Source organism: Bacillus rossius, chromosome 10 (genome assembly GCF_032445375.1).
Source record: "Bacillus rossius redtenbacheri isolate Brsri chromosome 10, Brsri_v3, whole genome shotgun sequence".
Taxonomy (NCBI): domain Eukaryota; kingdom Metazoa; phylum Arthropoda; class Insecta; order Phasmatodea; family Bacillidae; genus Bacillus; species Bacillus rossius.
This window is the reverse complement of record NC_086337.1, coordinates 4073855-4096946: the sequence shown is the minus strand read 5'-3', so window position 1 is coordinate 4096946 and position 23092 is coordinate 4073855. Positions and strand designations below refer to the sequence as shown.

The 23092-nt window shown below is 47.0% G+C and overlaps 1 protein-coding gene across 1 annotated transcript; it reads left to right on the top strand.

Moving 5' to 3' along the window:
* The first annotated feature begins 18608 nt into the window (after nt 1–18608).
* On the top strand, nt 18609–21851 carry LOC134535724 (uncharacterized). Its single transcript, XM_063374939.1, has 3 exons — nt 18609–19266; nt 19690–19881; nt 19970–21851. Exons 1-3 carry the CDS (start codon nt 18998–19000, stop codon nt 20919–20921), a joined length of 1413 nt encoding a protein of 470 aa, XP_063231009.1. The 5' UTR covers nt 18609–18997; the 3' UTR covers nt 20922–21851.
* The last annotated feature ends 1241 nt before the right edge of the window (nt 21852–23092 follow it).

The window sequence follows — 23092 nt, the reverse complement described above, 5'->3', positions numbered from 1 at the left end:
AATTAAATCACTTTTGAACTTTTGGGTGTGATCTGTGCCAACATACATCCTAAGACATTTGAACTGCAAATAATCTCCAGGAAAGATTTGTCACAATATAAATTAAGAATTTTTAAGTAAATTCATATTTTATTGTTGAGTATTAAAATTGTTATAACTCCACCAACCTTAAATTCTTATACACACTTGGAAAGGATGAATATATACATTTCTTATAATATTTTCAAACTTACAAAAGATTCCTAATTATATCGTTGAATAATATTGTTAATTTTCATATGTATCAAGAGTCAGGTTCAGGTTATGTATGTCAGTGTATGTTTGTTATTGAAAGTGTTGCTGTGTTATGTTTACTATCTATGGTTCAAACTATTAAACTTCAGATTTTTCACCACTCTTTAAATAATCAATTTCCTATCCACATAATATACAAATTTCTTACTCCATAATTAAAATACTATATATTTCCATAGTAAACTACAGATTGGATTCGTCAGTTGTTACCGTCTACTATTGTTTATTTGTTAGAGCATTGTTTCTAAGGTTTTTATGCAATGTTATATTATTAAGTTTACGAAGGTATCAACAACACAGTACCTACACTTTTTTCCTCCACCCTGTACTACCTTCTCTCCCTACTTCAACAATAAATTAAAGAAAGAGAGAGATAGAATTATTAGTGTAACAAAGGGAGGTGCAGAACAGAGGAAGTGGCGCCGCAACGTGTGGGGCTCGAAGAGAATCCCTAAGTAGACTACCTCTCCAAGGTAAAAACACAAGATGTCTGTTAATAAGACCTATGAATTGAGGAGTCGGTCAGAGCTCAGCAACAACCTGGAAGATCTCTCAGAACACGACAGTATACAGGAAGGATATGAGCCTGTATATCAACTGGTAATGGAGGTACAGCCTGAACCCAGCACACCAGAAAGAAATGAATGTCACAGAGAGAGTGGGACAGCTACAGCCACACCTACAGCTGCAGCTGAAGATGAGCAAGCAGCGAACATGACTCACACCACCACACCGACCGAGAACCTGCCGTCAACTGAGTGGTCTAGCATTATGTTGTTATTACAGAACGTGGCAACTATAACAAACCGGTTGGACGACAACGTGGCAGCTATCACCACCCGTTTGGACGCCAACGCTCTGGACAACGCACAGAACATGGCAGCTATCACCAACCGTTTGGATAACAACGCACAGAACGTGACGCAGCTTACTGAGAAGATTGACGGAGTCAGAGGTCAGCTGGACGCAAACCTTTGCGAGTTGAAGAGTGAACTCAACACCAGAATAGAGGTTTTAGATCATCAGCTGCAAACAGGCCTCAGTGACCTGGAGGGACGTTTGGATGCCAGATTACAGGAACAATGTCAGTCGGTGGGACAGCTGGCCAACCAGGTACTGACACAACAAGAAAGAGTTGAGAACTTGGAGTCACACACTACCTCCATGATTCGATCAATGGAACTGGTAAGAATAGAGGGGCGAGACCAGTCACAGCTACTCCAGCAGAGACTCGCACATATAGAGGAGACAGCAGTCACTCTGCAGTCACGAATGGAAACAGTAGAGTCAGGGGCAAGATCAGCCGCTGAACAAGCTGCTCAAGCATGCACCAGCTCACTACAAGAACAGAGGCAACTGAGAGGGGAGGAATTACATAATCGGATGACAACTGCCAACTCCTCCAGGACAGAGCTACCCAACCTACAGCCTACCGTGACTGCCAGTTACCCTTCACCACCAGCCCCAGTGGTTACCTCAAACGCCACACCACCTCATCAGACCCCATCTTGCAGTACTTCACATCTTGATCAGGTGGCTCTGATACATCACCCAGCCAAACATTGGGCTGAGGCTATGCCTACGTTCTCTGGCAAATCCTTAGAAAATCCAGTTAGGTTCCTCAACAAATTTGAGGAATATGCCCGAACCTTTGTACTAAGTGACAATGATAAATTGAAGTGTTTGAACGTAGCCCTTAAAAGTACTGCCTTTTTCTGGTGGGAGTTGCAAAGCCTGCACATCAAATCCTACGAACAATTCAAAGAAAAATTTAGATCCCAGTTTTGGAATCTAAAGGTACAAGGGAATTTGAGGGCCCAGCTACACTCCGACAGATTCGACAGTAGGAAAGGGAGCAGTCTGGAGGCGCACCTTTCATCAATGTATGAGCGCACCAGATATTTAGACATTACCATGTCAGACGATGAATTCATCGCAACCATGCTGACACAACTCCCTATCGCCTACCAAATACAAATGTCGGGACATACCTACAAAGATGTTACTGAGTTTAGGGACCATGTTCTGGCTGTAGACAAACTACAGAGATTACAGCGAGGTCAAGGTGCTAGAGAGGAATCTGAAAGAACACCTCACCAACCACCCAGTAAGAATGTGCCAGTGCACAATTACTGGCAGAACAGGACCAAACAGGACCAGCAGGCAAACGTGCACACCTTGACGTGGGAGAGTACAGTCAAGAGTGATGAGGACCACAACCAAGGGCATCTCGCTAAGAAACAAAAGGGCAAGTATACCCATAAGAATAGGCATAACAAGCCCTACAACAAGACTATCTGGTGGTCGAACAAACATGCCTGTAGTGATGGTGAGGATGGCCACCACGGCCAGCGCTTGGGTAAAACATCTGTTGAACGGCCCCCCAGGAAGGTCACGTACCCCCATCGTTATGCAGATTCAGATGGTGAGGCTGACTACCGTCACCAGAGTCAACGCCAATTTTACGCTGACTATACTAGGGGTAAACATGACTTCCGCCAGCCACATCTCAAGAACCCCGCCAGCCCAGACAGAAGCGGCAGACCACCGAGTCATCACAGCTCGTCTGGCGGCATACAAACTCATTTTGCATATCCACCACCCTCATTCTCATCACAAGAACAGTTCCAGCCACAACAAGGCTATTTTCAACGTAACGCACCAGTGAATCCTGTTGCTGCAGAGTTTCAGGCAGCAGTAAACAGGGCTGCTAATGGTCCAAGTAATTGGACAGGGCCTAACCCAGCAGGTTCAGCTGCCCAGCAGTGCAGCCAGAACAACCAGGATAGAGTGTTAAACTAGAACGGGTCAGGTTTGCATCGCCCCGAACTCATACCCGCTATCCAGAGCCTACATGTCACCCCTTATGAAGCTCTGTGTCTGGATAAATCGGTGGCGATCGACCCGCTCTATATGCCCAAATTTGACAAAGAAACCGATTACGAAGAACTACCCACAGGCAGTGAGGTAGAACATCTGATCAACAGTCGCCTACAGTCTGAGGCACAAGCAAGGCAAAGAAGGAAGAAGGCTTCGAAAGTCAAGCAATTTAACATAGGAGAGCTCGTATTATGCAGGAGTGCAAGTGTGAGCAAGAAATGGGACAAAGTCACCAAGAAGTTGTTCTTGCTGTTCAAGGGACCCTATGTGGTCACAGACAGGATACATAACAACTGCTATGAGTTGGCAGACCCTGCCACCAACCACAGCATAGGCAGGTATAACCTAACCCAGCTAAGGGCCTACCACAAGCCTATGGTCCCACAGTAACAAGTGTTATTTGCTTGTGTCAGCTACTACAATAGTGTTTAATGGTTTTTTTTCTTGGGGAATTAAGTAACAATATAAGTGCACATGTTACCTACACTGCGCAGTCCTATGTAATCAAGGAATTGCACATCAAGCACTGTAAGTGTGTGAAGCTAAATGTTTTGTGTCCAAGTCAGGACCTGTGCTAGCCAAGGTTGTACGGTATGCTGTATTTGTTAGTGTAAGGAAATGCACTAGTCTGGTTGCCTGATGAGCTTAAAACCAGTGTGTTGTCTCGTGACGGTCTAAGACAAAGGCTCTGCCGCACTGGGATTTGTTGTACAGCACTAACCTAGGGTTATTATGGTACCGTAATGTATGGCTATGGCATAACCTAAATGGGTATGAAGCTTCGGTGACACATGTGAGCAGGACTAGATGTCTACTAACAGTGTAATCATGTTGTTTACTCTGAAGAAAAAAAAAAAAACCTACTGATCCACTATAGTGTGAGCTAACCAACCTAACAAGAGTGACTACTATGTGTTAATTTTTTTTCGCCGACCAGCTGTGTGACTCCTAAGCAGTACATGCACATTGCATACTACAAGCACAAGAACACTTGCAACTACTAAGCCATGCACACTCTAACTGCTAGTTACCTGCAGATATGATACTCCTTCTCGTAGCACTCTGAGCCTTAGCTTGTTGTTGGATCACCCACAAAGCTATCTTATTTATAAAAAAAAAAAAAATATATATATATTTAATAATATTTTGCAATTTAAAAAAAAAAGAGAAAAAAAAAAATTATGGAAGCTTGATATGAAGAAATTTGTGTGATTTATTTTGCTCTATCAGAATGAAGAAAAAAAAAAACTGCACTGGAACTAATTTATTTTGGAATTTGATTTTATAAATTATGGGCACAAATTAATTTTATGAACTCCGAATATTATTTTGATGTGTAACACATAATTCGAAGCACTGTCATCTTGAGGATCACACTGTCACGCGAGTGACGTCACTGTTGTTCAGCAGCACATGATGATGTGATTGTCTTCTGAGTTGTTATCCACAGTAGCAAGGAACACTGGTGTTGCGAGAGAAAGTCCGCTCTTATGCTGCCCAGTTGTTGAAGGAAGTCACTGTAACAGAATTGTGACAAATGTATAAAAGTGCAAGAAATTTTTATATGTCAGGGTAAATAGGTGTAACACCTGACTGGAAGATCATGAACATTCTTGAAATGATATGAGACTCCGCATCAGCCAGTAGCTGACAGCCTACCTAACAAGACAACAGCATTCTGCAAGTAATCTACTGTGCAGCTGTGTCCAGAGTAAGATAGTGAGAGACTGTAAACCACCAGCTGAAAACCTCACCATACTCAAGAAAAAACACTGAAATTGTCCAAGACTGCATCTGAATTATTATTCATCTGTAGAACACTATGTAATAATTTTAGGCTTGGATAATAATAATATCTGTCAAGATATCATAAGAACTGATAAGGTTATGAAATATGTGTAACAAACTGTAAAATAATAATGACTGTTGCATCATAAGAAATGATGATATTCAATTATGTATAACTTTAATTATGTATATAATTTTTCAACTGGTTAATCTTGTGTGTAAATATTTTTCTTGTGTTATGTTATTTAATAATCTCTTAATATGTTGTAAGAAATTGTAATAATACTGATAATTGCATTAGTAGTCAACTAATTTACTCAGTAAATCACAGGTTAAATGCTGTGTTGAAACCATTGTAAATATGAATAATATTTTTTTTTGTGGAATAAAATTCCAATCATAATACTGTTATGTAGCAGTAAAATAGGCTGAATAGCAATTGTATGCTACATTATCATGATATCTAATGAGGATAATTACAAAAAAAAAAAAAAAATGGTGTAAATCAACACTGATAATTATTGATATGGTAATTACAAGTTGTAAACAAAACCAGAAAACTAATATAAGGTTATACCACTGACAGACTAGTCAACCAATAAGTAAACTAGCAGTACAATTGTGTAAATATTGTGTTCCTATGATAATCCACAATTATAGCATTACTTTGATGTTGAATAATTAATAAGATTTTATCTTATTGTTGCAATGTATAGTATATTATTAATACGTCAATAATGACAACTAGAATTTATTTTCTTTAAACAATTTCCTATTTCTCGTAACGAATATAATTTTTTTTTGATTAAGTAATTAATTTTCGTAAAAGTGATTAAATCTTTCCTGGTTATTTACACCAATCCTACTGTGAGAGCGACTTCAAGCAGCAACCAGTCAGCACAGAACATTGTTATGTTTACTGTTAAAGTGAGTTATGGAAACGCGATATACTAGATACACACCTGTCGTGTGCATAGTGCGGAAATAACCACGAGTGTAGAACACGGAAATATACTTAGCGGTGCGATGACGGAGCTGGCCTCGCTCCTACTAGACATTAGGTTGACGCCACGTATGCTGACACAGCGGCGTCAGCATGAGACCTCCGTCTATTCCCCGTTGATACCATCCCTGGTCAAGGGCTGGGACAGCCCGCGGGCCACCTGGAGAGCCGAGCCCGGCACTGTAGCGGACATCGTCAGGACCCGCCACTGTCAGCCACTAGTTCTCACGAGCGCAGGTCACCCGACACGGTACATCCTGTTGCCGTGATCAGTAGCCGACACCCCCCTGCGGTGGCGTGGAGGTATCGTTATCGCCTGCCCAGGTGTGTGGCAGCACACCACGACGCTGTGGTGAATCCGGGAGAACCACTGAGTGTTAGTATTGGTGCACCTGACACTACCTAGCCGAGCACTACACTCAACTGTAAGTAAACCTACCAGTGCTATGTTCCTGCTTGATGTTCTTCACCATCCCAACACCCTATCAACAGCACGACTACGAGACGACGGAGTTTTCGCGCCATTTACGGAGCGCGAAGCAGCGAGGTGTCTACTGCGAGACGGCTGACACGAGACTGAACAGTCACGCCACGCCTCGGCCGCCGGTTGATCGCTGATTAGCGCGCCACCCAACCCCCACCTCCTTGCCAATTCTCAACCGTCGCTTCGAGTAACGGTCGCACCTGCTGTGTGTGAGAGAGACAGATGGGTTAATAATAAACCGGCGATCTTATGCTTTGTGCTCGCTTCGTTTTATGATTATCCCATGGGACAGCATCTGTACTATTACATGGTGATAGCACAGACATCTTCGTGTTTATTAAGATATCTGCTATGAATGTTTAGTAAATATTTCGCCTTATTACAACCATAAACTTTTCATCTGTGGAACTTTAATAATATTAATATTTTTTTTTCTTTCATCTGCATTGTTGTAATTTTCGTTAATTTTTTTTTACCGTTTATTTTTTTATTCTGACCATCTGTTTAATTTGTAAATTCAATTAATTTTATTCTAGTTCCTTACCGTATTGTTGTGACCAAAGGCCATGAAAGGATGTTATGAACCATATATATTGGGTATACACGTATCTCAGCCACACAGGAACAGGAAGTAACTTAAAAAAGTGTGATTTTTGGCGTTACTACGTGTAGGCTAAGGCCTGACGCCTGAACAATTAAAATTATTAAAAATATGAGTTTAGGGTATCGTCGGTTGTGTACATTAATGAAATTGTTACAACTAAATATCTTAACGAACTGTAAGTAATATTTACTTGGATTTAAAGCAGTTATGTCAATTATAAGCCAATTTAAGAATTGCTTAGCTAGGGACGCCATAATTAAGCAGTGTCGCCATTGTTCAAGGCTTAAGAGGCCAGTATAAATTTGCTTACATGCTTATAAATACGTGAGATTTCTAGCCAAACAAACTATATTGTTGCAAAAGTTGATAAAACTGAACTTCAATTAGATTGTGTATATAACATAATATAAAGAGAAGTAATTCTACTTAGACACCCAGAAGTCCTACTTTTAAGATAATCGTACTCCCGCTGAACTAAAGCCGTGTAATTCTATTTAAAATAGAATTTAATTTGATATTAAACTCTCTAATTTTTAACTCACTTTGAAATCATTTGATTTATGAACGATATAAATTTTGAAACAACTACTGGACTTAATTAAATCACTTTTGAACTTTTGGGTGTGATCTGTGCCAACATACATCCTAAGACATTTGAACTGCAAATAATCTCCAGGAAAGATTTGTCACAATATAAATTAAGAATTTTTAAGTAAATTCATATTTTATTGTTGAGTATTAAAATTGTTATAACTCCACCAACCTTAAATTCTTATACACACTTGGAAAGGATGAATATATACATTTCTTATAATATTTTCAAACTTACAAAAGATTCCTAATTATATCGTTGAATAATATTGTTAATTTTCATATGTATCAAGAGTCAGGTTCAGGTTATGTATGTCAGTGTATGTTTGTTATTGAAAGTGTTGCTGTGTTATGTTTACTATCTATGGTTCAAACTATTAAACTTCAGATTTTTCACCACTCTTTAAATAATCAATTTCCTATCCACATAATATACAAATTTCTTACTCCATAATTAAAATACTATATATTTCCATAGTAAACTACAGATTGGATTCGTCAGTTGTTACCGTCTACTATTGTTTATTTGTTAGAGCATTGTTTCTAAGGTTTTTATGCAATGTTATATTATTAAGTTTACGAAGGTATCAACAACACAGTACCTACACTTTTTTCCTCCACCCTGTACTGCCTTCTCTCCCTACTTCAACAATAAATTAAAGAAAGAGAGAGATAGAATTATTAGTGTAACAAAGGGAGGTGCAGAACATCTTCTTGCTGACAGCTCTCATTTCACTTCTTCTTACTGGGTGCTCCAAAAAAGGACAGTAGTGAACTCTGTCCTTTTAGTTGAGACTTGAAATATAAACACACCGACTTAACATAACATAGAAAATTACATAAAAATATTACATATGACAATTTAGTACAATCATAAATTCAGTGGTTTTGTGATAATGTCAATAACTTTTGGTTATTATGGCAGTATGAAAGTACAAAACAAAAAAAAAAATTAAAGATAGGGGTAGTAATGAGACATGGGACAAACGAGGGAAAGTGATTAATAGTGCACTTTGTTTCCTGCCTCCCCCCCCCCCCCCAGGTAGACACGAAATAATTTTGATGTGTATTACATTGAAATTTCATGACGTACAATTGACACATAGCCTACCACATTTTTTTTTTTTTTTTTTTGGGAAATTCACTTTCACTGTTTTGACCCGTGTCACAGAATAAACAAGTAACAGAAGCAACATAGTGTGGATTTTAACGAACTCTTTTATTTCTTTGTTGCCATGGCACCAAAGATGGTTTACACTGAATGTGGATGTTATGTTATACTAAAATTTTTACTTATTTCAAGCTTTTTTGGAAATATTTACCAAGTAAGTATTATGACGCATACAATTTTCAAATGAATTGTTTCGGGATAGATATATTACAGAACTTGTGGGTGGCCGTGTTTACATTTAATTTCTGCACGCCCCGAGAGCTGGTACAAAAACAACAATGAAAAATCTGTCTACTGTCACTTCTGTTAGCTTCACTTATTCTGTTCCCGTATCCCATTATTACCCACAGTCGGAGAAACTTTATGTGTACGTACATCAGGGACTGGAAGTAACGCGCTACTAGTAACAACGTTATTTGTAACAGTTACTTTTTATGGTAACGATCGTGGTAACTCAATATATTAAGTTTTCAGTAACTGTAACTGAATTACATTTCTCTGCCTTAAAGTAACGATAATTGTCGTTACTTCTTGCGTTACATTTTTTAAATGTATTTCTTATTGAACGAACAACGATTTGTTGATTTTTTCAATCCCAGAACGAAAATCCCGACAAGCATATTATTTGCGATGGTATTGCTTGTACTTGTAAAACTGCTGTTGGCTAGCCTGCGCTCGTATTATGATTGTCATTTATTTAATATTTGCGACATGCGGGTTTATTGTTGTGCTGTTTGATTAATTAACCTACCTGTGCACATGCGCGAAAGCAATGACATAATCTAATGAAGCGAGAAGCCTAGAAAGCAGTCCATTATTTTCGTTGCCGTGGCCTTCATATTCTAATTTTTTCGAAGTTCGGTCGAGTAATAAAAATAACCTTATTGTGAAGTGCTTGTTGTGTGGTGCTGCGAACAATTTTGTAGTGTGAACTAATTACTCAATCTAATTTAAGACCTATTAAATTTTTTTCAGTTTAAATAAACTGACGTCCCTCGGCTTCAGGTCCCCGTTTTCCCGTTGAAATAAATGTCCTGTTATGCCCGTACTGCCCTCGTCGGAGAGGTGTGGGTCCAGGCCAACGTGGCCGGGACCGGGAAAGGCGGGACCTGGAGGGAGAGTGAAGTGATTGCGAGGAATGTTGGTAGGTTGTCGCAAGCAGAACACGGCATTAACGAATTTCACGAGCCGTCTTTTATTAACGCTTATAAAGTCCTGCCGCAGCCTGGCGGAACCGTCGCGGAACAAGTGCCCTACCACGGCGACACGGACTCCCTGATGACGGGGCGGTTCTCAAATACGTTTCGGCGCGAATCGTAAAGTTTATTAATGCTAGGCTGACCCAGTGAGAAAGGGCCCGAAGACGGAACGCTGTACATACGCAGCCCGTTACGTAATGTTCCGTGGACGGCGAAAAGTTCAGAGACTCGTAGCACCACGTTCGCGTTGTAGAAACTGCCCGCTAGACACGTCTCCCGATGACTCGTAAGTTAACAATGCTAAGCTGATTCGCGGTGGCAGCTCAGCTGCCGTGACCGACTGCGGACTGAGCGAACGTTCAATCCCGAGCGCAACGTGCGCGGCTCGCGGAGCAACGAACACGTCTGTCTCCGCTCGAGACCAGGACGCGACTGCCTCTCCCCGCTCGCCCGCGGGCCGGCGCCCGCGGGTGGCGGGGAGGGAGGGGAAAATCGGCCGGCGTGGGAGAGAGCTCCGTCCCGCGGCGCGCCAGGCTGCAATTACATACTACGGCGAAACACTTCAGAAAAAGTTATTGAATTATTTACAAAGACATACACGAGACATTAATTACACAGCGAACTTGCACAATGAATAATAAATAAAATAAGTTAATTACACACATTCAAATCCCTTAATCGTTTACAAATATATACACACTGAAATAAAAGATAAAGTCACATAGAAAAAACACTCGTTGGCATGCTAGGGCGCACGCGGGTGCGTCCCTGGCCGTCGCACACACTGGGGTTCACTGGGGGGGAAAATAGGCCCCCTCAGGCCCGCGTCGGTGGCCAGGTACGGCCTCTGTATCTGGGAGGGTACGACGACTGTCGTCATATGCCCCCCCTCTCCCGAGGCCGTCCTGGCCCCCGACGCCGACCTAGACCGGCAGCTGCGTCCGCGTCCGGCCACTTGTCTGGTCGTCGGAGCTCGTCACGTCATTCCGTCCGGGTCGGGCAAACTGGGGCAGGAGCTGCATCACGCTGCAGCGTAACCCCCCGTCGGTCGTTTGTCTTACGTCGCGGGGTTTGCGCTGACTCCCCCACTCGTAGTCCCGGAGGTAGTGGGGGGCCGTCTTCTCACGCGTGGACCGGCGCAACGCCGGTCCCCTCCCCGCGTGAGCGGTCATCCTCGGCTCCCCGGAAGGCAAGTCCAGGACCACCTGCTGGGCCCTGTCGACATCGCCCTCCCCACTGAGGAGCCGGACCGTTACCCCGTCTGTCACGTCCTTGCTCACGTCCGTCCCCGTCACCCGCCGTTCCCAGGAGTGGACGTACCTCCGTCCACGTCTCTGGGTAGGCTCCGGCAACGTCACCACTGGTTCACTCAGGTCGACCAGGTCGCCCTGAGCAGTGTTGTCATGTGTTACGTCCTCGATGAGCGGTCCATCAGTGTCGTTGGCGTAGGCGCTGACGTCATCAGGCGGGAGCACCCGGTCCACAAAGCGCTCCAGCTCTGCCATGCTTGCGCCACGCGGACCCCTTCCGCCCCTTCTGACGGGCGTCCGTTCCCCGCCCCCTCTTGCCAGTTGCCAACCACCGTTCCCCTTTTGCTGTCCCCCCGTAGGAGGCTGAGTCGGTGTCGTCGTGGGGGCCCGTCCATGTGTCGTGCCCCAGGTGTCGTCGTCCCTGTCAACGTTCCTGCCAACCCCCCGCAGTGACTTGGGGTGGGCGTGTCCTCGTCGACGTCCCTGATCCGGCTCCGGTGGCGTCACCACGGGGTCACCGAGGTCGACCAGGACTCCTACTGCGACGTTGTCATCGGTCCTGTCCCGTGTGTCACCGTCCCCGTCAGCGTTCTCGCCTGCCACTCGCCGTGACCCGGGGTAGGCGTGTCCCCGTCGACGTCCCTGATCCGGTTCCGGTGGCGTCACCACGGGGTCATCGAGGTCGACCAGGACTCCTACTGCGACGTTGTCATCGGTCCCGTCCCGTGTGTCGTCGTCCCTGTCAACGTCCCTGCCAACCCCCCGCAGTGACCTGGGGTGGGCGTGTCCCCGTCGACGTCCCAGGTCCGGCTCCGGCGGTACCACCACAGGGGCGCCGAGGTCGGCCAGTACACCTTCGGTGACGTCATCCTCGGCCTCGTCACCGTCCACTGGTCCGCTGTCGTCGTGGTCGTACTCGTCGTGCGGGTCGCCTATCAGTCGAATGTCGTCCCTGTGCACCTTAGTTGTCCGTCCGTCGGCGCGACGCACGAGGTACGAGGTGGTGCCCAGTCTGTCTACGATCTCCTGTGGCCCCGCCCACTTAGGAGCCAGACTGGCGCAAAAGCCCCGCTCGCCAGCCGACAGGTGATGACACTTAACAAACACCTGCTGGCCAGGCTCTAGTCGTGCTGGGGGCTGGTGCGTCTGCGGCGTACGTCTAGTCAGGTAGTCAGCTTGGCGACGTCGGGCGTCTTCGCGCAGATCGTCCGTGGTCATGTTGTGCAAGTCGGGGGTTGCGCGCGCTTCCCCGGGCAGGGCGAGGTTCCGGCCCTGCACCAGTTCAGCGGGGGAATGGCCCGTGACCGCGTTCGTCCGACGGCGCAGGCAAAACAGCAGCGTCGGCAGGTGCAGGTCCCACTTGGTGTGGTCCTCGTCCAACCGGATGCGCAGCTGAGTTTTAATGTCCTGATTCCGCCTTTCGGTCGGATTCGCGCGCGGATGGTAGGTGGGCGTCGTGTGATGCTCCACCCCCCAACCCGCGCAGGACACTCGCCAGCTTCTCCCCGTGAACTGCACCCCGTTGTCCGTCAGCAGGACCGCGGGGTACCCGTATCGCGGGAAGAACTCGCGCTCGAGCAGGGCAATCACGGTGCCGGCCTTCACGTTTGGTACTGCGAACGCCTCCGCCCAGCGGGTGAAGACATCCGTGACCACAACAATGAATCGCCGACCACGGGACGTGCGAGGATACGGCCCCATAATATCCACCGCCACAGTGTGGAAGGGATTCCGGGGCCGTCGTGGGACCTGCTGCTCCTTGCCGTCGGGTCGCCTGGACTTCCGCTCCTGGCAACGCAGGCAGGCCCGCACGTAGCGTCTTACTTCTGCCGCGTCGCCAGGCCAGCGGAACGTCCGTCTGACCTCACGCAGCGTCTGCTCCGCGCCCGGGTGTCCCGCCAGGGGGTGGTCATGCAGGTAGCTCAGGACCCAGCGCCTGGCCTCGGGCGGCACGTGGGTCCGCCACCCCGCTCGACCTGTGAGCCCCCCTGGTCTGGAGCACCCCGTTCAGGCTCCGGCAGCCCGGTATCACCCCCTCCCCACACTCTGTCAGTCGGGTCCGGGTGTCGGGGTCCCGGAGTTGCGCCGCGTGGACCCACGCCAGCAGGTCAGTCATAGTCTCGGGTCGCGCGTCAGGTGCAGGAGCAGTGGGGCTTGTCAGCGCGTACAACGCGCACGGTCGCGGCACCGAGTCCTCTACCCCGCGCTCACGCTCAGGGAGGAGCACTTCCTCCCAGCCCTGGTCGTCGTGGAACTCATTCTCAGGGTCCGGATTCCGGGACAACTCGTCGGCCAACTGATTTTCACGTCCAGGAATGTGCTCGACCGTGAACGAGAATTCCTGGATCAGCATGGCCCACCGAGTGAACTTAGACTTCCGGCCCTGAGCGGAGTCCAACCAGCGGAGGCATTGGCTGTCGGTTCTCAGCGTGAATGAGCGGCCCTCGACGTGGTGACGGTACCTCTGTAGGGCCCAGACCACCGCAAGGCACTCTTGCTCATTCACGTGATACTTCCGCTCAGCCTGCCCAAACTTGGCGCTGGCGTACTCGATCACGCGCCTCTCGCCCCGGTCATCCATCTGGTACAACACCGCCCCCATCCCCTCCTGACTCGCATCCGTCTGGATGAAGATGGGGCGGCTGGGCACCAGGCGTGAGAGCGTGTGACAGTTCCTGAACCGGCGCTTCACCTGTCGCAAGGCCTCGTCCGCGGCGGGGGTCCACCGGAACTTAGTCTTCGGCGACAGTAGGTCCGTCATCGGGGCCGTCACCGTGGCGAAGTCGGGGACGAAGGACCGCAGCCAGTTGAGCAGCCCCAGCAGCTTCTGGAGCTGCTTCCTGGTCTTCGGTGCCCCCTTTCCCTCTATTAGCTCCAACTGCTCAGGTCGGGGGCGGCACCCCTCCGCCGTCACTATGTGTCCTAGGAACTCTATTTCCGTGGCCCCAATGTGGCATTTCTTTGGGGCGCACGTCAGTCCGTGTCTGGCCATACGTTCTAGCACCAATGCCAGATGGTGCGCGTGTTCCTCCCACGTCCTGGACCAGATGATAACGTCGTCCAGATAGGCACTGGCGAACTCACCAATGTACCCATCCAGAACACGTACCATCAGGGCCTGGAACGTGGCAGGGGCGTCCATGAGACCAAACGGCATGGCGCAGAACTGGTAACGTCGACCGTCTGGTGCCGTAAATGCCGTCTTAGGGCGGTCCTCCAGACATACCGGCACCTGCCAGTAGCCTGATTTTAAGTCTAGTGTCGTGAAAATAGTGGCGTCCCCCAGTCCTGCCAGTGCGTCTGTGATATTGATCTGCGGGGGCGGGGCGGGAATGGTCAGTTTGTTTATCGCCTTGAAGTTTACGCAAAAGCGTAGACTTCCGTCTTTCTTGGTGGCCAGCACCACCCGTGAGTTATACGGGGAGGTGCTGGGTTCCACTACCCCGTCACGTAACATCTCGTCAATTTGAGTCTGTATGGCCTCCCGTTCCCGGATGCCAAATCCGTATACCTTCTCAAAGGGAGGGCGGTGCGGTACCATCGGTATCCGGTGCTCCGTCACGTTTGTCCGTCGTAGCCGGTCCGCGGCCGCAAATACCTGTGCCTGAGAGGTGAGGACATGGTTGATGACATCGACGTACTCCTCTGGAACACCGTGCTGAAGGTCTTCTAGGCGAATGACTGACTGAGGGGGACTGGGGGGAACCTGGTGCACGCCGTACACCGTCCAGCGCCCCTGGGTGCCGAAGTGCATCCGGCCAGCTCGTACTTCCACGGTGGCGTCGACCTCGTGCAGCCATGGGACCCCCAGAATCAGCCCCTCGCGGAGCTCGGGGACCACCCAGGCCTCGACGTGGCTAACGTGACCAACGATGCTCATTGTTACCTGAGTGATGCCCCCTGCTGCAACGACGGCATCCCTGGTGGCCAGCTGCACCAGCTCCCTCCGCGGTGTCACTGCCTCCGCTCCCACCAGGTGGGCCGCGATGTAGGTTCGGCTGGCGGCGGTGTCCACCAGGGCCAGCATCTCCCGCCCGTTAGCGCGGACAGGAATTCGCAGCAGCTCCGGCTCCTCGGGGCCGACCTGCCCCAGCTGTGCAGTCGTCTGTCCCCCACCGCCCCCGGCCACCTGGCCGTCCGGGCGTGGGGAACTCGCGGCGAGGTCCGCGGCTCGCTCCGGCGCCGACGTGTTGACGTTCCGGTGGTCCACCTCGTCGACGACAGGTCGACGAGGCGGCTGGTCCGGCCCTGGTATAACCGGCCTCAGGGCCGCGGCGGTGGCGCCGGCAGTCAGCTGTCCCTGCACGGAGATGGCCGGCGGGATGCCTGCGCTGATGCTCTGGTTGTCCGCCCCGTCGACGGCGTATCGACGAGGCGGCTGGTCCGGCCCTGGTATACCCGGCCTCAGGGCCGCGGTGGTGGCGCCGGCAGTCAGCTGTCCCTGCCCGGAGATGGTCGGCGGGATGCCTGCGCTGATGCTCTGATTGTCCACCCCGTCGACGGCGTGTCGACGAGGCGGCTGGTCCGGCCCTGGTACACCCGGCCTCAGGGCCGCGGTGGTGGCGCCGGCAGTCAGCTGTCCCTGCCCGGAGATGGCCGGCGGGACGCCTGCGCTGATGCTCTGATTGTCCACCCCGTCGACGGCGTGTCGACGAGGCGGCTGGTCCGGCCCTGGTATAACCGGCCTCAGGGCCGCGGTGGTGGCGCCGGCAGTCAGCTGTCCCTGCACGGAGATGGCCGGCGGGATGCCTGCGCTGACGCTCTGGTTGTCCACCCCGTCGACGGCGTGTCGACGAGGCGGCTGGTCCGGCCCTGGTATACCCGGCCTCAGGGCCGCGGTGGTGGCGCCGGCAGTCAGCTGTCCCCGCAGTTGCCTCGGCATGGGGACAGCTGATGAGGAGTAGTCCCGTTGTCCCCTGCTTCCCGGCGGCATACAGGACGTTAGTGCGGTAGGCGCCGGTGGTGGTCGACGTGTTCTGTCAGTTACTGGGACTGCCGGTGGCTGGCGGGCCGGGGAGCGGCACCCAGTTGTCCCTCCGCCCCCGGTCCTGCGTTTCCCGCCTGCGACGTGTTGCCTTCGCGCGCCTCCTCCCACGCGGCTCTGGTGGGGCAGAGGCGATGCCAATGGTACGCGTCCGGGCAAAAACGGCATCGCGGCGGACGTTCGTCCCTCTCTCTCGTATCTGTCCGCTCGTGACGTCCTCCTCCTGTCGCAGCTGGTTCCGGGCGTTCCCTGGTGCCACCGCGGTCTGTTGTCCTGCGCGGTCCCGCGCCGCCGGCGTAGCTCACCACGGTCAAGTCACTGTCCGTGACCTCTGTGACGGTGACCCCTCGCGGCCCCGAGCGAGCACGGGGAGCTCTCGCGCCCCTGAGTGCCGTCCTCCACTGCGACATGTCACGTTCGATCACGCGGGCGAGGGCCACGAACTCCTCCGTGTCACGACCAGCAGCCGTCCTCATGAAGGGGCGAAACTCTGGCAGCAATTGTTCGACAATGGTTGGCAACGCCGCACTCACGTCCCCACTTGTCCCCAATCGGCGGAACATGCGTAACTTCTCGTAAATGAACTGCTCTGCACTCTCGTCCTCCTCCTGGTTTCGGCAATAAAATGTCCGCAAACACATTGCCCGCGCCTGATCGTTATCAAACCTAGTTTTGACTTGGCGCACAAAATGTCCCCACTCGGTATCAAAACTCCCGGCCATTGACCACCAGTTCCTTGCCTCGCCGCGGAGCTGTCCCGCCACTCGCGGCGTCCACTCCGCCCGTCGCACTTCGTACAGTTTTAGGAGGTGTTCACACTCCCGCAAAAACTCCCGCGGGTCCTCGTTGTCTCTCCCCGCAAACTCTGGCAACTCAAACTGCGTGCTCACGTACCGCACTACCGGCCCATCTGCGTCCGCGTGCCTGTCCCCCTGTTCCCGTTTACTGTCCTCAACTGTGCTGTCCGTGCTGTTTGCGCCCTCGGCCGCGCCGCCGGACCCGCAAACCTCGTTTTTTACGTCCATTTTCGCGGAGTCTCCCTCCTCACACAAGTCCGTTTCGAAACTGATTAGATCGTATCTTTCTTGTCCCGCCTGTTTCCACGCCATCCTGTCCTCCTGTGCTACTGATCCGCGGATCGTGAACACAATCTCCCCCAGTAATACAATACGATCCTCCCCAGCGCGTTATCTTCAGTCCGGGATACCGCTGCACCGCCGTCTTGTATTTCTGTCCCCCACGACGCGCTATCTCTCGCCGAAACGTCTCGTGTTCGCGCCGTTCCCGCGCTGCGTTATCTCCCGCCGGCGCGCCGGCGCGACGTCTCGAATTCGAGCCGCTCCCACGCCGCGCAGCCGCACCTGCTTCCGTTCTGTCCTGCACCTGCGCGCTTGCGTGCGCTTGCGTGCGCTTGCGTGCGCTTGCGTATGCTTACGGCCACACTAGTTGGGCGCCAAATGACGTCCCTCGGCTTCAGGTCCCCGTTTTCCCGTTGAAATAAATGTCCTGTTATGCCCGTACTGCCCTCGTCGGAGAGGTGTGGGTCCAGGCCAACGTGGCCGGGACCGGGAAAGGCGGGACCTGGAGGGAGAGTGAAGTGATTGCGAGGAATGTTGGTAGGTTGTCGCAAGCAGAACACGGCATTAACGAATTTCACGAGCCGTCTTTTATTAACGCTTATAAAGTCCTGCCGCAGCCTGGCGGAACCGTCGCGGAACAAGTGCCCTACCACGGCGACACGGACTCCCTGATGACGGGGCGGTTCTCAAATACGTTTCGGCGCGAATCGTAAAGTTTATTAATGCTAGGCTGACCCAGTGAGAAAGGGCCCGAAGACGGAACGCTGTACATACGCGGCCCGTTACGTAATGTTCCGTGGACGGCGAAAAGTTCAGAGACTCGTAGCACCACGTTCGCGTTGTAGAAACTGCCCGCTAGACACGTCTCCCGATGACTCGTAAGTTAACAATGCTAAGCTGATTCGCGGTGGCAGCTCAGCTGCCGTGACCGACTGCGGACTGAGCGAACGTTCAATCCCGAGCGCAACGTGCGCGGCTCGCGGAGCAACGAACACGTCTGTCTCCGCTCGAGACCAGGACGCGACTGCCTCTCCCCGCTCGCCCGCGGGCCGGCGCCCGCGGGTGGCGGGGAGGGAGGGGAAAATCGGCCGGCGTGGGAGAGAGCTCCGTCCCGCGGCGCGCCAGGCTGCAATTACATACTACGGCGAAACACTTCAGAAAAAGTTATTGAATTATTTACAAAGACATACACGAGACATTAATTACACAGCGAACTTGCACAATGAATAATAAATAAAATAAGTTAATTACACACATTCAAATCCCTTAATCGTTTACAAATATATACACACTGAAATAAAAGATAAAGTCACATAGAAAAAACACTCGTTGGCATGCTAGGGCGCACGCGGGTGCGTCCCTGGCCGTCGCACACACTGGGGTTCACTGGGGGGGAAAATAGGCCCCCTCAGGCCCGCGTCGGTGGCCAGGTACGGCCTCTGTATCTGGGAGGGTACGACGACTGTCGTCAAAACATATCTTTACTAAACACAATATGTTTTATTAGCTTTTAATTATAACAATTTTACGTATCACATTTTTAGTGTTTCACAAAGTAACTGTTAACCCTTTATAGCTTTGTGGTTGCCTCAAACAACCACATAACACTGCTTTGGTAATACCTTCATTTTATGAGATGAAATTCCACAGAGGTTTTGTGGTTACCTCAGATGACCACACCTAGAATCAGTATTTTTTTCTTGTTAAGGGCCATAGAGTGTATACTCAAGCAGAAAGTGTTTTGTGTTTTCCATTCTGGTAAAAAAATTCTAGCTATCACAGTACTAGCACTGATGGAAATACAAAAATTTCACTTTGTGGTTAGCTGGGAAGACCACAAGTCCCTACTCGCACCACTGTTTTTTGCTTTGTGTAACAAGCTGCTAGTTTTAACTAAAGATTTTCAAGAACAGAAAATACATACACTGTGGAAAAATTGGTAAGTACACTTATTAAATGTTTGTAATTTTAAGGATATAGTCAATTATGCAATACATGTTCTTTAAAAATCATAAAAATTCATTTTATTGGGCCTTGCAGGCTAACCCCCAGGCTCTTAATAGTCTTTTTGTTTTTTTTATGGCTTATTAACATACCTTTGGCATAGCTTTGTGTTAATAATATATTCACAGCATATCTAAAAATAACTTTTAATGTATTTTACAACATATTTTTTTTTAGCAAAGATGTTATTGTGAGAAATACTGGCGAGATCAATTCTCGCAGAAATACTTTTATTATTTAAATACATTATAATTAGTACTAAAGATATTCTAAAATGGTTTGTCATATGTAGTAGTTAGAAATGTTATTATATTTATATAATTTAGGTGTTAATTTCCTGTGACATTAATTATTCAAGGGAAATAGCATCGTTTACGATACCAGTGTCAGAGCTGGAAGGCCTGACAGTAGAAGAAATATACCAAAGATTTGATCTTCTAACTGAAGATCAGGCTCTTAACTCAGAAGATGGTGGGGACAGCGATGCTGACGATGCTATTCCTGTTGGAGCAGCTTTTAGCCCAGCCCCAGCAGCAAAGCGCCCAAAAAGGTAACGTGAAGAATGTATCTAAGGTGAAAAGAATGCAATAATATGTTAACTATATAGCCTTTGATTATCATAATTTTACTTCTGACAGAGAAAATTTGCCGTCAACAGTTACGAGCCCAGGAACACCAACAGGAACCCCAGACATCGACGATGAACTTGATGGTTCGCCTGACAATGTACATGACACACCAGACATTGTCCCGCGTATCATTGCAGAGGAAGGTGGTACAGAAGATGTCACGGGTGAAGGGCAAGAGGATGAAGAAACTAGTTCCTTTGAACCAATTTGGATCAAAGGTTCAGATGCACATTGTAAAAACATTAAGTCAAAATTTGAAAAAAGTAATTTTAAAGCATATTTTGGGGCAAAAGTTGACATCAGCACGAGCATTGTGTCCCAAATTTTTTTCTTATTCTTTAATTTACAAATTGCACAATTGATTGTGGAACAAACAACTCTGTATGCTTCACAGAAAGGGCAAGTTTTAAACATATCGGTGGCTGAATTGAATGCATTTATAGGTATTCTCATAATAATGGGTTTCAACAAACTGCCATCACTGCGTTTGTATTGGTCGTCAAATCCAAATTTTACAAATGGCAGAATTTCAAAAATAATGACTTTGAAAAGATTCCTTTTTATTTTAAGAATGCTTCATCTCAATGATAATACCAAAATGCCTGAACGCTCCAGCCTGAATTTTGACAAACTTTTTAAAGTACGGCCAATCTTAAATCATTTTAATACAGTTTTCAGACAGGTTTTTAGCCCAAGTAGATTTTTATCTATAGATGAGAGCATGATTGCATTTAAAGGAAGGTCGTCATTCAAGCAATATCTGCCTCTCAAACCAATTAAACGAGGTTTTAAAATTTGGGTAATTTGCTGCTCAGTTACTGGATATATGATAGGGTATGACTTTTATGCAGGCAAAACAGCAACTAGAGAGGGACCTTTGGGCGAGAGTGTAGTTCTAGGATTGGTGCGAGGATATGAGAATTTAGGATATTGTATTTTCTTTGATCGTTTCTTTTCTTAGTTTCAGTCTCGTGAAGAAACTTTTATTGAAGGGATGTTTCAATTGTTCCACAATTCTGCAAACAAAAAAGTTTTTCCCCAAAGACTTATTGAAAAATGACAAAAACCTAACTTTGGGAGAATATGATTATGTCAGCACCAGAGATATGGGATTAGTAAAATGGAAAGATAGGGGAACAAAGTCAGTTTGTATAGTAAGTTCAATGGACGATCCATCTGAAACCTGTTCTATTTCGAGGAAAAACATACATGGTCAGAAAGATCAATTACTTTGTCCTGTGGCTGTGGCATCGTATAATAAGTATATGGGAGGTGTTGATTTATTTGATCAGTTAACATCATATTACAATATTCAGTGGAAATCAAGACGTTGGTGGGTTAAAGTTTTTTATTACTTGATTGATGCTGCTATTGTCAATTCATACATACTCTATAAATTAGAGATGAAGAAACTACAAAAAAAACCAGTAACACATTTGATGTTTCGGAGTCAGCTTGCAGATCAGTTAATAGGAGAATTTTGCAGCAGAGTTACAAAAAAGAAAAATGTTGTCATCACAAAAAAAAAGTTTAATTTAAGTCCAATCGTAACAGTTCCTAATACAGAAGGACATTTGCCAATTAAAGGTACATCGAGAAGATGTGCCAATTGTAGCACTAGGAATAAACCTGTTTGAAGTAATTTGGTTTGTAAAATGTGTGATGTTGCATTGTGCAAAGTCCCATGTTTCCAACAGTTCCACGAAAACATGGGCAAAGCCACAGCTTCAAAATTGAATTAAATTCCTTTATTTTGTTTTGTTAAATTTAAAAAAATTACATTTAATATAAAACTATTAGTTTTAACTGAGTTGTATTTTTTAATGTGTCTTTGTATTTTCAATGCCGTACCTACTTGATGTAAGTACTGAAATACCATGCAATTTTAAGATTTATCATACAATGATATTTTTTAAGGTTTATTGATAAGTTTCAAATATAGTTATTTTTAATAATCTATATGCACAAATATTTTGTAAAATCTATATATTGATTTTTTAGTGTTTTTTTCTCTTTATATATAGCTTATATATTGTTTAAATAGTTAAGAAAAAATTTATATTGCTTAGTTGTGATTCTTCATGTAATTGTGTATTGATGTGCTACTGTCAAGAAATGTTATATAATACATTTTTTAAGCCCTTGCTAGTATTATAAAGAAATTTAACTTGTAAAATCTATCTCACTACAAAATATAACTTTTACATAAATACATTTTGTATACATTATTGAAATAAATAAAAAGAAACATAACGCAATGATCATTATAGCATTTTTAATAGGTACCAATAAACTACTATGTGGTTACCTGGACCAACCACAAATCTATTACAACATTCGTATTCAAGAATGCAAGTCGCCGACAATAAGGTATTGTGGTTGCCTCTGCTAACCACCACAAAATGCTATTTTCCAAAGACTACGTGAGGTCAAATTATTTTCAAACTTCAGAATCAGATATAAAATCATGTAAGGAAATCGACTAAAATAATCGAAAATCCTAACCAAACAAAAAAATTTATGATTTTTCGGAGTAAAACAAGCGTGGTCAACGCAGGTAACCACAAAACGTTTTAAGATTAATTTGAAATAAATGTTTGTCTGTTAAAGGGTTAAAGTAACTTACAGTTACTTTTCTCAGAACTGTAACTGTAACTGGTTTATTTTCAGTAGTGTAACTTGTAGTTGTAACAGGGTTACATTTCCATTGGAGTATATGTAACTGTAACTGAGTTACTTTTTAAAAGTAACTTTCCGATCCCTGACGTACATACACAGAAAGGTTCTCTGTGTGGGTAACTTCGTACCACCGATGATTAAGTGAATTATTGTTTATTTTTTATATAATCGTTTTAGAAGTTAAACTAAAATTATAGCACATAAAATCATTAATTTACAGCAGTTGGTTTACTACGTTGAGTATTAATTTTACGTGAGACGTAATACAAATGTCAGAAGTTTTGTTTTATGTATACGAAATGTATTATTTTTACTGCTATGTTGCAATCTATCGGTGACATTGGAACTAACAACGAACTTGGAACGAGTGTAACTCACTCACAGTGATGCTGCGCCGTGCGCCAGCGCTAGAGAGGTAACTATCAACACCTGTAAACAAGTTTTTTTTTCTCT

Bases quoted from the DNA above. Each gene is read 5' to 3' on its own strand.
- LOC134535724 (XM_063374939.1), top strand. From the start codon at position 18,998: ATGACCACACCTAGAATCAGTATTTTTTTCTTGTTAAGGGCCATAGAG. The intron at 19,267-19,689 runs GTAAGTACACTT...TAATTATTCAAG, and splicing joins CATACACTGTGGAAAAATTG to GGAAATAGCATCGTTTACGA. The intron at 19,882-19,969 runs GTAACGTGAAGA...TACTTCTGACAG, and splicing joins GCAGCAAAGCGCCCAAAAAG to AGAAAATTTGCCGTCAACAG.